This window comes from Raphanus sativus, chromosome 4 (assembly GCF_000801105.2).
Source record: "Raphanus sativus cultivar WK10039 chromosome 4, ASM80110v3, whole genome shotgun sequence".
Classification (NCBI taxonomy): domain Eukaryota; kingdom Viridiplantae; phylum Streptophyta; class Magnoliopsida; order Brassicales; family Brassicaceae; genus Raphanus; species Raphanus sativus.
Window position 1 is genome coordinate 18,942,663 of NC_079514.1, and position 14,377 is coordinate 18,957,039.

Sequence of the window (14,377 nt, forward strand, 5' to 3'; positions counted from 1 at the left end):
TGATATTTTTCTATAACAAGAAAAATAAAATGACACTTATTATGAAACATAGAGTATTTCTTTTGAGAAAACGATATTCGAGAAACTCTAACCTTGATATTTGTTGACTAACTTATTAATCTGTCAAAAGATTAGTGAGGAAAGTGTTGGCATGAATCAATCTTTCTTTTATCTTGATATTGTCAATATTATTTTGACAAAACGGATGTCCAAAATTTATAAATAATAGCTGAAATCAGAATTTTGAATATAAGTGATTGCAATGACTATTTTATGTTGTAATTATATGACTATAAAATATGAATAAAATTATATAAGGGAAATAATATTATATCATTGTATCTATGCAATTTACTATTTCACTTTCAAAATATAAAAAAAATTTCAAAAATAATACCATTAACAAAAAATGCCATTTAAGAAATAATATTAAGCAAAGTATAATATTAAAAAATAAAAAATAAATAATATTAAGCAAAGTATAATATTTAAAATATAAAAAATAAAAATAATAATTCTTATTTATCAAAATGGCTTAACACACATGTAAATAATTCAATACAATTATGTAAAAGCAATAATAGTTTATACAAACTGGTAATATTAAAATCATTTATTTATAAATTGTAAGCATAAATAAAAAATATAAATGAATACTATGGCACGATCGTGTGGGTATGAATCTAGTTGTAAATTATATTCAGCTGTAAAATTTAAATTGGAAGCTGCATGAAAGTTTAATTAAATTGCTGTAATTCCTAGTAACAATCTCCGCCGCTTATAAAGAAAGGTTCATGAAGGCTTACACAAGTGAAGAATATTAAACAAAATATTGGAAGCTTCCCTGGATTTTGTTGTAAAATACAGAGCACTGAGATACATGTGCTTTTCAGCTGTAAAATACGAAATTTTTTTTTGGCTAAAAATATAAAACACACAACCTTTAACTGAAGCATAAAGTAAAAATCCATTTCAGGTTCACAAAACAAAACTTGGAATAAACAAAAAACATTTGGATTATAAACCTAAGACTTGTAAAAATCAGTGTTTTTGAAACCGGACCGACTAACGAATCAAAAATATTTTGGATCATGGATTATTTTGGTTCAATTAGATTTAAATGGATTAAATTGAATTTAATGATATTCTGTAAATAATATGAATATTCTTGCAAAGAGAGATTATATCAAATAAAATATTTTAAAAACCGTAATGTTTAGAATTTTTTTTTAAAAATAACAAACTGAATATATAATGAAGATAATAAAATAACTTAACTGTTCAAATCTAACATCAATACTAAAAAGAACATTTCAACTTTATTCCTTAGATCTTTATCACTCTAAATCTTCATACTTTTAAAAATAAAGTATACATACATTAGTTTAGTTTTGAAATAAAATTTAAAATCATACTATGATTGAGTTCTTCGCCATCTTCACGGTATTCCTCAAGAAATTTATTTTCTACTTAAAAAAAAAACAAGTTCCCCGTCTCCTTCTCCTTCCATGATTAAAAATTATGTTTTATTAATTGACTCAAGATCATATTAACATATTACAAAATGAATGATAACACACAAATATTTGTATAAACTTCACAATTAACTAACATGTTGTGTGTTAATTTCCTTTCCTCATCTCTGCAACTCTTGCCTTACTTGGCTCCCTAAGATCTCTCAATATCTTTTCCTCTTTCCTTTTTTCTTAAAATTGATTGATCTTCTTTCCTTGTTCAATGATGTCATTAAGGATTAGCGTTCAATATTGCGCTATCAGAGGAAAATTTTCTTTGACTCTTTCGGACCTCTTACCGAAGAACCACGGCGCTTTCCCGCTACAGCACCACCACCTCCGCTTCTGTTTGGGGACTATGGCTGATCTGTTGCACCAGAGTCTCCGTTCAATGTCTATTGACGATGATGAGGTGCCTCTTACACTACCGGACAGTCCGAGATTCCAAGTAGTTGATGGTAATTCGCTGAGTTTGTTGGGTAGGCTGCTGAACCCGGATTGTCAGATCATGGCGAAGATGATAGACTACATGCCGACGGCGTGGCGTGTCTATGGAAGAGTTAGGGGTATGGCCCTATCTAGAGACAGATTTCAGTTTATCTTCCAGAGAGAGGAAGATCTCCTAACTGTTCTCAAAGATCGCCCTTGGTCATACAACCACTGGCCAATGGTTCTGGAGAGATGGACGGAGAACCCTGCACCTGATTTCCTCCGTTACATGCTGATTTGGATCCGCATCAAAAACATTCCAAGCAAGTTCTTCACTGGTGATACGATGTACATACTTGCATCTGAAGTAGGTCATGTTGAGGAAATTGCGTATGATCCTAAGGTGTCACACACGAAGGACTACATACGAGCTCTGATCACTTTTGATACAGAGAACCCGGCGAAAGCATCTCAGAAGCTTACAGTGAGCAAAGAGGAAACAGTTACCATTGAGTTTGAGTACGAGAGGATTCATAAAAAATGCTACCACTGCTTTCGTCTTACCCATGAGAAGTTCAGGTGTCCTATGTTGAAGAAGGGACCTAAACAACAGGCCGCGGCATCTTCATCTAATGGTTCTCACGGCAAGACCCAAGAGGAACTAGTTCCTGCTCCTGTTGCTCAACCATCCTTGGATAGCCCTCCTGGTTTTCCTCCTCTGTTTCCTGAGCTTCCCCCTCAAGAGAGAAAGCAAGCCTTAATATATATTTCCCACTCTGATAGTACGGAGAGACAAGCTAGGATCATGCGTGTCCGACAATCCATTGAGGACCAAAGACAATCGCATACTGCGATCCTTACAAGGTTCACTTCTGACTTGGAGAAAGGAAAAGGTCATGTCTTCTCATACCCAGACTCTGACCAACTCCCCCATGATCGCCAGAACCCGAGACAGACCTTGTCGCTTCCTGGGATCAGAGACAAAGATGCGCAAGAAGCTTCATCAGAATCTGAAAGCTCTGGTGCTGCTATGAACTTAATGTCCTCTATTTCTACGGGTTTCCAGATTGGTCAGTCTGACAAGACACCATCTGCCGGTGATAGTAGTGCTATTAAGGTGGCTCGTCGCCCCCCCCCCCCCCCTCGTGGAGACGTCGTGCACAAGCTGGCAAGTTACCTCAGAAAGCATCAGTATCGACTGCGTTTACTCCACCATCGTCGGAGTCTGGTGGAAAGCGTAAGCCTGATTCAGTCTCCATGTCTCCTTCCAAGAAACTCTCAACTCCCTCAACTAATTCGGTGGCTTCCGGTTTGAAGCCGCTGCTCCCCCAATGAGTGTTTGGAGCTGGAACTGCCGAGGTGCAGGGAGCACTGAGGCAGTTCAAACTATCCGAGAAGTTCGTCGGCGATGCTTTCCGGATATTGTGTTTTTTGATGGAGACTAAACAAAAGTTTGAGTACATGTCAGGGTTACAAAAGAGTTTGGGTTACGATAAGATTTTTACGGTTGAACCTCGTGGTCTTAGTGGAGGTTTGGCGGTTCTCTGGAAGGATAGTTACAACATTGAGATTCTTTCTGGAGATAGCATAATTATTGATTTGAAAGTTACTTGCCGTTCGATGTCTTTTTTCCTCTCGTGCGTCTATGGCGACCCAGTGAGAGCGAGAAGACAAGATGTTTGGGATAGGCTGACTGATATTGGAGTTGGAAGAGATGAAGCTTGGTTGTTGACAGGGGATTTCAATGAACACATGTCTAACGATGACAAACTAGGTGGTGTGTTGCGTGATGAGTCCACTTTCTGTGGCTTCAAAAACATGGCTCTGTTCTGTAAAATCAGAGAATTACGAAGCTCAGGGAATGTACTTTCTTGGCACGGTTGGCGTGATGGAGTCTGGGTTCAGTGTCGACTGGACAGGTGTTTTGGGAATGATGAATGGTTTAATCTATTTCCAAGATCGAGTGTTGAGTACGGTGGGATGTGGGGATCTGATCACAGAGATCTACTCATTGGTTTCACGATGGAACAAAAGGAGCTTAACAGGGGGAGATTCTACCTTGATAATAGAATGTTCTCAAAACCAGGGTTTGAGGAGGCGATAGTGGAAGGCTGGGGCTTGAGTGATGGTCAAGCAAACCTCATGGATCGTATAGCTAGCTGTAGAAGGGAAATATCCAGATGGAGGAAATCCTCAGACCTTAACTCACATGAGAGGATCGTTCGCCTTAAAGCAGCTTACGAGATTGAATTTTCTAAGGTTTTTCCCTCTCGTGTGATAATGAAAAGTTTGAAGCAGCAGCTGGCTGAAGCTTACATGGAGGAGGAGTTCTTTTGGAGACAAAAATGTCGAGAGGAGTGGCTAAAAGATGGTGATCGCAACACCAAATACTTTCACAATGTTGTCAAGGGTCGCAAAGTGAGAAACAGAATTCTAATGCTACTTGACGATCTGGGAAGAGAACATTTCTCTGAAGGCTCCAAAGGTGAAATAGCGGTTGAGTATTTTCGAGAGCTGTTCCTCAGTACGAACCCTTTCGACTTGGAGTTTCTGTTTACTGATTTCCCCAGCCGTATTACAAGTGAGATGAATGAAGGTCTCACGGCTGCTGTTTCGGTTGAGGAAATTAGAAAAGCTGCAATGTGTGTGAAGGGTGGAAGCGCTCCTGGTGAAGATAGGCTTACTGGTTCCTTCTATCACAAGTATTGGCATATTGTTGGTCTGGCGATTACAAAGGAGATTCTGCAGTTCTTCGAGACTTCAGTCATGCCAGATGGTTGGAACCATACCCAATTAAGCTTAATTCCGAAGATCACTAGTCCAGTTCAGATGCAAGATATGAGACCCATTAGCTTGTGCTCGGTGCAGTATAAAATCATATCTAACATACTGTGCAACCGGCTTAAGGGTATCTTGCCTGTGGTGGTTTCAGAGACTCAGGGAGCCTTTGTCGGGTCGTCTAATCTCTGATAATATTATCATCGCTAGTGAGATGATCCACTCGTTGCATACTAATGAGAGAGTCTCGGAGGAGTTCATGGCTGTCAAAACCGATATGTTGAAAGCATACGACCGAGTAGAGTGGAGTTTCCTAGAGACTTTATTGGAAAGAATGGGTTTTGATCGAGTCTGGGTTCGGTGGATCATGACTTGTGTCAACTCTGTTTCTTACTCGGTTATGTTGAACGGGAGCTCACATGGATATATCAGACCAGAGCACGGATTGAGACAAGGAGACCCACTATCTCCTTTCTTATTTATCTTATGCTCGGAAGCTCTCGTCAACTGCTTGAATACCTCAGCTGCTACTGGTCATCTTCATGGCATCCAGATAGGGCAACAGGGTCCTGCAGTTCACCATCTCCTTTTTGCAGATGATAGCTTACTGATATGTAAAGCTAATGCTCAAGAAGCATCGGAGATTATCAGTTGCCTAAAGCGGTACAGTGACGCCTCTGGTCAAAGAATTAATTTTCAAAAATCTTCGATCATCTTTGGCTCGAAAGTGGTTAATGCAGTTAAGGATGAGGTTAAGCAGACCTTGGGTATTGAATCGGAGGGGGGAGACGGGACTTATCTTGGGCTTCCTGAGTGCTTCAGTGGCTCTAAGCGCCAGCTGCTTGGGTTCTTACGTGAAAAGCTTCAAGGTCGTCTCAATGGGTGGTTTGCGAAATCCCTTTCTCAAGGGGGTAAAGAGATTCTCCTTAAGTCTATCTGCTTGGTGCTTCCCATCTATGTCATGTCTTGCTTTCGACTTCCGAAAGATACATGTGCTAAGCTACGAAGTGCGATGATCAAATTCTGGTGGAGTACTGGTAATAACCGGAAGAAGATTGCGTGGGTGTCCTGGCAAAAGCTTTGCAAATCCAAGAAACAAGGAGGGTTGGGTTTCAAAGATCTGGAGAAATTTAATCAAGCCTTACTAGCCAAGCAAGCAGCTAGAGTTTTTAATAATCCGGAGTCTCTTCTAGCCCAAGTGCTAAAGCAACGGTATTTCAAAAATAACTCTTTCCTTGAGTGTGGCCTAGGCTCGCGACCTTCATTTGCGTGGAGAAGCATATTGCATGGGCGAGAACTTTTGCAACAGGGCTTGATGACGAAAATTGGTAATGGTGTGGGTACCAAAGTGTGGTGGGATCGTTGGATTCTCGATGGAGCTCCCCGAGTTCCAGAGTATAGAGAGGGCTCTGTTGTTGACCTTACTCTTACAGTTGAGGATCTTATTGATCATAACTCACGGGTCTGGGACAAAGCGCTTGTCGAAGAGACGTTTTCACACAAAGATGCAGGGATTATATTGAAGCAGAAGCTCGACCTTGATCGTCCAGATGCAGTGGTGTGGAGCCTCACTAAGAATGGAAGATACTCATCCAAGAGTGGATATGATTTGCTTGACTCGCTCGAGGAACTAGCCTCTCCGTCTCCTCCAGTCCCTCCAATTGAACAACAGCTCTGGCAAGCTCTATGGAAAACGAAAACGTCTCCGAAGCTTCGTCACTTTCTTTGGCGCATTCGATCGGGAGCTCTGGCTGTTAAAGAGAGACTGAGCACAAGAGGTATTCACTTGAACACAACGTGTCCCTCGTGTAACGATGGAACGGAAGACATTGGTCATGTCCTCTTTCACTGCCGGTTTGCGCAAGATGTTTGGGCTTTGTCTTCAGTTCCAATGCCGCCTTCTGGTTCTTGGTCTACCTCTGTGTTCCTCAATCTATATCACCTAATAGCTTGCAGTAAAAAGAGTGATCAGAATCCGGAGGCAGGTCTTATTTTCCCTTGGATTCTGTGGCACATATGGAAAGCTAGGAACAGCTTCTGTTTTGAGCATATTCGCTTGGACCCAGCGGTGATATTGGATAAGGCTACAGTAGAAGCGGAAATTTGGAGAAAGCTTCAGAACCCAGGGCAAGCTAGAGCTCATGTCTCCGCAGTGCAAGATTTGACTCCTGTTGTTTGGACTAAACCTCCGCAGAACTGGGTCAAATGTAACGTTGCTTCATCGTGGGCTCCAAATATTTCCCTCAGTGGAGGTGCATGGGTTGTTAGAAATGATGCAGGTGCAGTGATTTTCCATAGCAGAAGATCCTTTAGTAACCTGGAGACTACATTGCTCGCTGATCTTATCTCTCTCCAACGGGCGGTGGAGGCAATGGCTAGTCTAAGAGTTGACAATGTTTTCTTTGAAACATCATCTTTTGTGCTTCAAGAGGCCTTTCATAGAAGATCCCTGTCTCCACAGATTAACCAACTGGTATCAGGTATTCTTCAGAGCCTCAATTCCCTTTCAAATTGGAGGTTAGAACATGTGGAGAATGGGAGGAACAGAGTTGCTGGTCTTATTGCTCAAAGTGTCACTTCCGACCTCCGATTTCACTCGTATGTAGCAACAGGGGGTCCGTCCTGGTTCCACTCTCTGCTTGCTCAGGAAGCGTCTACAAACTTTCCACAAAATCTTTCCTAGTGTGACCTTACACTTGCTGTGGAAGACGTGCTGTAATACTACCTACTGGTGGTCTTTTTCTTTTAATTTTCCTTTTATTTCCTTTGTTTCTTTGCCTTTGTTGTTTGGTGTGGTTTTTCTTTATTTCTTTTCCTTCTTTGTAGTTGTTTCTATTAAGGCTCTGTCCTCGTAGGGAACAGATTTTTCGTTTTCCTTATTCAATGAAACTTTCAGTGTTAAAAAAAAACTAACATGTTGTATGTAAATGAAAGCTATAGTACAGAGATGTTAAAAAAAAATAGATGATACTTTATTATTATTTCACAAACCATATTTTTATTTAAAAAGAAGAAAATTTAACTGTTTTACTAGTAAAGTTTTGGTTTGTATACGAATCAGGGTTTTGGCCGGTTCATTGGATCGCTGGTTTTCAGAGTTTAACAGTTCAATATAAATTTTAACCGGTTCAATATAAATTTTTAACCGGTTTAATTTTCATTGAGCTAAATTTCAGTGGACCGATAATATATTTGATAATAAGGCCCATTGATTACTTTTACATTTCTTTACAGTAAAGCGAGGCCCCACAGAGCAACGGTCCAATTTCGAAGCCTAATGTGTGTGGGGTCAGATTCAGAGACTCAGACATTGTAACGGTCGTTTTTCCTTTTCCCCCTCAAAATAAACATTTTAATAAAAGGTAAAATTTAAAACAAAAGGAAATCTGAAAAGAATAAATAAAAGATAACCTAAACACACCCCAAATCAATGTCGAGTCTTTAATCTTGGATCAAGAATCGGTGAAAGCTCCTCGAAGGAACTTTATCTTCTACTCTCTCGAAGGAATGGGTTGCTTTCCAGGTTGCTTCGGTGGCCGGAAGAATCGCCGGCGTCAGAGACGCAGGGAGGAGCCTCGTTTAAATGTAAGTTCTCTTTCTGAGCTGCTTCAGTTAAAGCTAGCTGGTTTTTTTCTGTAGTATCTTAACAAAGTTTTCAGCTTTAGTTTATGTTTGTTTTTTCTGAACTAAAGTAATATTTTTTATTTAATTTATATGTAGAAAATCTCTGAGGGTTCTACAAAGATTGTTCATCTGAATCTTAGTGTTCCTATTGTTGAAGAAGTTCCCAAGTCTAAAAATGATGTTAGGGTTCTTGCTGCTGTTGAGGAAGTCACTAAGGTTTCTGTCACTCCGACCACAGACATCTGGTTAGTTTTGTTATATTCTTTTAGATAAAACTGTTGACTCTTTATGTTCTTGTACCTAGTATCATGTTTTTAGCTTAAACAGAATTTGAGTTATTGATTTTGTTTATTTTTAATTTTGCAGTGAAGAGAAAACTGAGGAGAACATCAGTCCGAGTCCAACTCGTAAGAGAGTGACTTTTGACTCCAAGGTAAAAACTTATGAACACATTGCAGTAGATGAATCTGTTGAGCTCTTTGAAGAGGAGAAGAAGAAGGACGAAGAGGTGAAGCCTTTGAAGTCGAGTCAGGCTCCATGTTCATCAGAGGGAAGCGATGTTACTTCCAACTCGTCAAGTTCTTTTCCTTCAAACCATAGATATCAGAATTGCAGAGAAAGTGACGATGAGGAAGAAGAGGATGATGATGCTGTAACAGATTGTGATGAAAGTGATCTAGAAGATGATGATGATGGTGATGGTGGTCTGCTTGATGAAGACTATTATGATGATGATGATTATGAGGAGAAGCAGCACAACTGGGATAACAACAAAGTTTACACCGAGGAGATAGCGGATAATGTTTTGAATAAAGACAAGTCTAACACGAGTGCTAGAGACAGAACCGGATATGTCAACGCCGTACTGAACCCCATCGAGAATCTCTCCCAGTGGAAAGCTGTGAAATCCAAAGGAAGAACAATGCAGACGCAGTCTCGAAAGGAGAACGTGGATCTCATCTCCGACCAAGAACGACACAAACTAAATGCATCCTTCAGCTTAGTGGAGCCTCAGGTTGTTGATGAGTTGCCATCATTCAGCTTGAAACCGAAATCAAGAGATGAAATCAAGAAACAGAGATCCCAACAAGTACCAGCTGTTGACGCTAGTCTCTCGACATGGTTATCTACATCGCAGACCACCACCAGCTATTCAAAACCGGATCAAAGCTACGATGAAAGACCTATACTTGGGGGGTTAACTACAGAGGAGATAAAACAGTTCTCAGCAACCAACTCTCCAAGGAAATCTCCAAGTAGAAGCCCTGAATCACCTATTATCGGAACAGTTGGTGGCTACTGGAACAGTCACTCAATGGCCACAAGCAGGTAGCGGAGAAGAAGTATGATGTCCAAGCTCTAATGATGGCTTACGGTTCCACACAGGTTTGGTTACAATGAGTTAATTTTTTTTCATTTATTTAAGATTAATTAATTGGTTTTATGTGTTTTTCTGTGTATTATAAACCAAATCGTTGTGTTTGTTGCAGCATATGTGGTGTGTTTCAATTTATTTGTTTGTATTTTATATGATCCTTTTATCATAACTTGTTTGCTCAAATAAAAGAAATATAACACCCAAAAACAAGAGTAAAACTAGCCCTCTCAAGCAAGATGGCTCAAAAGGACGGCCAAAACGCAAACGCGATACAAAACGCACATTTATAGTCTTTAGTTTCCCCCATTAACAGTCGACGCCACATTGCTTCAGTAACGGACCCGTCTGTTTCGCCAAAAACGGATCGATCCGAACCCAAACCAGCGAGAAAATAGACGCCAAGAGGATCGACCAAAGCACAACGATCGTCGGAGTTCGGTTCTGTCGACCCATCAAACCCTTGAGGAACGGGTAAAGATGAACGATGACCCAAAACGCGAAAAACAGTTTCCCGAAAAGCGGTCCCCACGAGCCGTACCCATTGTTAATGGCGTCGGAAACTCCTGCGACAACACCGACCATGTTGAGGATGATGAGGGTGGTGGGAGGGATGAGAAGAGTTGTCCATTTGAAGAGGTAAAGATCTCCAAACTCGTCGGCTTCGTCTGAGGCTCCTTTCGACGTGACGGTGAAGTTTGTGTCGACGCCGAAGAGGACTTTGAGGAGACCTTGAAAGACTGCGAAGAGGTGAGCGGAGACTCCTCCTATCACCCAGAACTGCTCGTTACGCCAGAGGTCAGTGATGCTCACTTCGCTCCACCTCAGCTCCAAGATCGCCGTCGCAATGATTGATAGGAACAACGCAAGGAACCATATACTCGCAAAATTATTGATCTGATCAAATAAAAAAAAATATATAAACTTTGGGGGTAAAAAAATAGGAGTTTAAGGGTAAAAAAGTAAACAGACTAACCGTTGGAATAATAAACTTGCCGGTGAGAAGGCAAACGGCTGGGATAGTACAATAAGCGAGGAGAGGAATAGAAGTGAAAGGATAGACAATGGTGTTGATGTAAGCGAGACGTTCAAGAATCTTGAGCTTGCCTCCCCAAGCATACCAGAGTGGGCAATGACGGCTAAAGAAGATTTCGACGGAACCAAGAGCCCATCGAAGCACTTGGTGCAACCGGTCAGAAAGATTGATGGGAGCTGAACCTTTGAAAGCTGGTCTTTTAGGCATACAGTAAATCGACTTCCAACCTCTACAATGCATCTTGAAACCCGTAAGGATATCTTCCGTCACTGATCCGTAAATCCATCCGATCTCTTTGCCCCACTCAGTCTTCTCTTCGTATCCACAGCTAATGACATGGATGGCTTCTTTGATGAGCGAGCTCGTGTTCGTCGCCTCCGGTAACCCTCCTTTCTCAATCAACGTCGACGCGATGAACACGGGGGACATACCGAATCTCTTTTCGAAGTTTTTCTGCGACATTAGAGACGATTTATCGTGCTCGTCGTACCCTTCGAGCCCTTCTTCGATGTCTTCAAGATCGAATATAGCTTCTGTGGATCGCTTTCTTGAATAGCTCATCGTCGCTGCACTCTCCTTCTTTTTCTTCCTTCTTAGTCCAGATAACAAGCTCTTGATCCCTGACTTCTTCTTGGTATCCGACTTCGGTTTTCGACGGCTGCCTCCGCCGCAGCAGCAGGAAAGCCACGACGGCCAGCAATCGCATGTCATCTTCTTTCGTTTTTCCGACACTGGAGGTTCGTATCCGTACAGTGCTGGTCTGTTGAATACACATCCTGTTCCGACGTAGACTGGTCCTTGAATCCCATCTAACCCTCTCATGTTTATCTGCAAAGTTTGACAATACAGAACCGGTTTAGAAGAAATAAAACAGAACATATTTTAAAGGTTTCTAATTTTTTTTTTTTAGAGTGATTTTTTTTATGATGATGATAATGATTGATGATGACTTACATCAAAGAAGACGATGTTTCTGTTGGCGTATCGATCATTGTGATCGATACCATCGAATCTCTGAGGGAATTGAACATAGCAAAGCTTTTTCCCGAGCTGCGGATCCATCAGGAAGCACATTGATTCCCTAATGGCTCTACTGTTATTGATGTAATGATCACAATCCAAATTCAGCATAAATGGTGCATTTGTGAGCACTGCAGACACTCGAACCTGGCACAATCCATAAACCATTATCAGTAAAAAAAAAACAGTTACTTCTTTTGATGGGCTTGCTATGCTTACCATTGCATTCATGGCTCCAGCTTTCTTGTGGTGATCGTAACCAGGACGCTTCTCTCTCGACACATACACAAGGCGTGGCAGTTCGTTACCGTCAATGTCATAAGCTCCTTCCTTTCCTAGATACACCTGAAAAAGTATTTTTTTTTGTTTTAGATCCAAATGTAATGGTGTTATCGGAAAGAGAAGAGACTCTCCGTGAATGTGACCTGAATCATCCCGGGATGATCACGAGTGTTGTTCCCAGGCCATGGTGTACCATCTTGCATCACCCATCCTTCTTCAGGTTTCTTCTGAGCTTTAGCCACTAAAGAATTGATCCTCACTTTAAACTCTTCATACTCCCTCTGCAAAACAATCGAGACAAGAATGTATAAAGATCCGTTTGCTTGTATTGCAAGCAATGATCATTCTTTTCTTTTTTGTTTTTGTTTTACTGACCTTCATTGCTCTGCGGTCTTTGACGAATGTAGTTTGGACTTTATCCTTCAAGTAATCAATCTTCTCAGAGAAGTAAAACTCTGGAGCTCTTGGCTCTACGTTGTACTTCTTGCAAAACGGAACCCATCTTCTCGCAAACTCTGACGTTTCAGACAACGTATCGAACAGTAGCATGGAAGCACCGTCATCAGACACATAGCAGCTAACCTTACTCACCGGATAATCAACGGCTAATATGGAGAGAATAGTGTTGGCTGTGATGATCGGAGGTTCCTTTAGCGGATCCACCGTACTGACAAACACGTCAACCGGTGCGAGCTTGTTCTTCTCGCCATCCCTTTCGAATCTCATAGAGAGACGGTCGAGGTAGGTTTCGCGGTTAATAGGGAACCATTTCGGGAACTGGTCGAGAATCCAAGAGAGCGCGAACCAGATCTCGCAGATGACTGAGATCAGCCAGAGTGGGTACGCGTCTTTTGCTGGCGTCAAGATACGGAAACGGAAGAAGAAGACTAAGATGACGAGACGGAGAACGATGACGATCCTGTAAGGACTGATTTTGCTCGATGAGATTGGGACTTTTCTCCAGAGAGGTTGTCTTGCATCAGCATCTCTGGTAAAACAAACAATAACTTATTTACTTGCGCTTCAAGTCTTTTATTATTCTAGGTTAAAAAGAAAGATTATTTTATTTCTTTTTATTACAGGTATTCTTCTTCATCGGATTGGTTGTCTTGGTCTTTTGTTTGTTCTCCTTTAACCAATAAACCTCTCTTCTCTTGCCTCGCTTTCCATTTATCAACTCGTTCTTTCCACTCAGCGTCTGTGGCGCCATCTCTCTCAGCTTCAAATTCTTTCCCCAGCACTTTAAAATTAAATCACACAAAGAAAAGGTCTCAAAAGTTTTGCTCTTATGCATTTTATATGTATAGTAGACTGTAAACGTACCACTTCCGGTGGAAGAAAAGGCCCGGCCATTTGAACGCCACTGCTGCTTACTATTGTAGTCTCCATTTTCCTGCAATACCCAGAAAATACTCAGTATCTTTATTTCAATTGGGAAGGAGTGACAACAAAGAAAATTGAAAGCATGGATCAAAGTCATTAAGTTACCGATCCATAGGCAAAGTTCTGGTGAATGGAGGAAGCATCCTTGCGATTCTTGGTATTCAACTCATCATCTGAATCATAAGGACCACTATTTTCTTGTTCTTCTTCATCTCCTGGAGAGCCTACGATTCGAGAGTTCAGCTAGGTTATTATGTATTTGTTAAGACCAAAACAGGGTTTAATCTACTTCTTACCTTTGTGGCGTTTGTAGGGAGTGCTGCACTGAGGGCAGCATTTGTTACCGTTGCTACGCTCATACTCATAGCACGGTTTGCAAACAGGGAACGCGCACACGTGGCACGCCACGAACTTTTGCCCATTGTCTCCGTCTTTAACCTCGTCGCTACAGATTCTACAGATCTTAGCTGAGAAGGAGGAATGACGATGCTGCATTCACGAAACATAATTACTTTTAGCATTTGGTAAAATAACAAAACAAGCTTCCATATTTGTTGTTTTTGTTTTAAGTTTTACCTCATCGTCGAAGCTGGCCATGGTGTTTGGTTCCATGGCGAGGCAAGCTAAGCTCCGAAGCAGAGCAAAATGAGAGATAGAAAAAAAAATGTGTGTTTGATAACTGAATAAATCAGAGTGAACTTTGGCGGTAATATAAGGGGAAAATGTTAAGGGGAAAGTAAAGGTTGTACCAAACTGTGAGGTGAGGTTGGGTCTGAGGTTTGTGTCATAAGATAGCTTCAAGAGACAGCAAAAAGAAAAGATTTGGTGGAAGAAGGGGACAGATCAGTTTAGTCAAGAGTTTATTTTATACATTTATTTGCTTGAGCGCTTCCAACTTCTTCTGCTGTTTGTTACTCTTTTTAGTTCTTTACCATT

General features: G+C 41.1%; 3 protein-coding genes across 3 annotated transcripts; 2 read left to right on the top strand and 1 right to left on the bottom strand.

Moving 5' to 3' along the window:
- The first annotated feature begins 1,872 nt into the window (after positions 1–1,872).
- LOC108833989 (uncharacterized) lies at positions 1,873–7,404 on the top strand. The gene is made up of 3 exons (XM_057008029.1): positions 1,873–3,060; positions 3,309–4,805; positions 4,876–7,404. The coding sequence occupies exons 1-3, from the start codon at positions 1,873–1,875 to the stop codon at positions 7,402–7,404; spliced, it is 5,214 nt and encodes a 1,737-aa protein (XP_056864009.1).
- A 679-nt stretch (positions 7,405–8,083) lies between these two features.
- LOC108854563 (uncharacterized) lies at positions 8,084–9,856 on the top strand. Its single transcript, XM_018628161.2, has 3 exons — positions 8,084–8,306; positions 8,442–8,590; positions 8,712–9,856. Exons 1-3 carry the CDS (start codon positions 8,229–8,231, stop codon positions 9,676–9,678), a joined length of 1,194 nt encoding a protein of 397 aa, XP_018483663.2. The 5' UTR covers positions 8,084–8,228; the 3' UTR covers positions 9,679–9,856.
- Positions 9,857–9,917: 61 nt separating this feature from the next.
- LOC108854562 (cellulose synthase A catalytic subunit 4 [UDP-forming]) lies at positions 9,918–14,133 on the bottom strand. The gene is made up of 11 exons (XM_018628160.2): positions 14,018–14,133; positions 13,738–13,930; positions 13,547–13,665; positions 13,382–13,451; positions 13,139–13,298; positions 12,434–13,046; positions 12,202–12,339; positions 11,996–12,121; positions 11,711–11,923; positions 10,697–11,584; positions 9,918–10,617 (listed from the first exon to the last, which is right to left on the bottom strand). Exons 1-11 carry the CDS (start codon positions 14,051–14,053, stop codon positions 10,030–10,032), a joined length of 3,144 nt encoding a protein of 1,047 aa, XP_018483662.2. The 5' UTR covers positions 14,054–14,133; the 3' UTR covers positions 9,918–10,029.
- Positions 14,134–14,377: the final 244 nt, after the last annotated feature.

Bases quoted from the DNA above. Each gene is read 5' to 3' on its own strand.
- LOC108833989 (XM_057008029.1), top strand. From the start codon at position 1,873: ATGGCTGATCTGTTGCACCAGAGTCTCCGTTCAATGTCTATTGACGAT. The intron at 3,061-3,308 runs GTGGCTCGTCGC...GCCGAGGTGCAG, and splicing joins GTGATAGTAGTGCTATTAAG to GGAGCACTGAGGCAGTTCAA. The intron at 4,806-4,875 runs GTGCAGTATAAA...TGGTGGTTTCAG, and splicing joins GACCCATTAGCTTGTGCTCG to AGACTCAGGGAGCCTTTGTC.
- LOC108854563 (XM_018628161.2), top strand. From the start codon at position 8,229: ATGGGTTGCTTTCCAGGTTGCTTCGGTGGCCGGAAGAATCGCCGGCGT. The intron at 8,307-8,441 runs GTAAGTTCTCTT...ATTTATATGTAG, and splicing joins GGGAGGAGCCTCGTTTAAAT to AAAATCTCTGAGGGTTCTAC. The intron at 8,591-8,711 runs GTTAGTTTTGTT...TTAATTTTGCAG, and splicing joins ACTCCGACCACAGACATCTG to TGAAGAGAAAACTGAGGAGA.
- LOC108854562 (XM_018628160.2), bottom strand. From the start codon at position 14,053: ATGGAACCAAACACCATGGCCAGCTTCGACGATGAG. The intron at 12,122-12,201 runs GTCACATTCACG...ATACTTTTTCAG, and splicing joins ATCATCCCGGGATGATTCAG to GTGTATCTAGGAAAGGAAGG. The intron at 11,924-11,995 runs GTAAGCATAGCA...GGATTGTGCCAG, and splicing joins CTGGAGCCATGAATGCAATG to GTTCGAGTGTCTGCAGTGCT.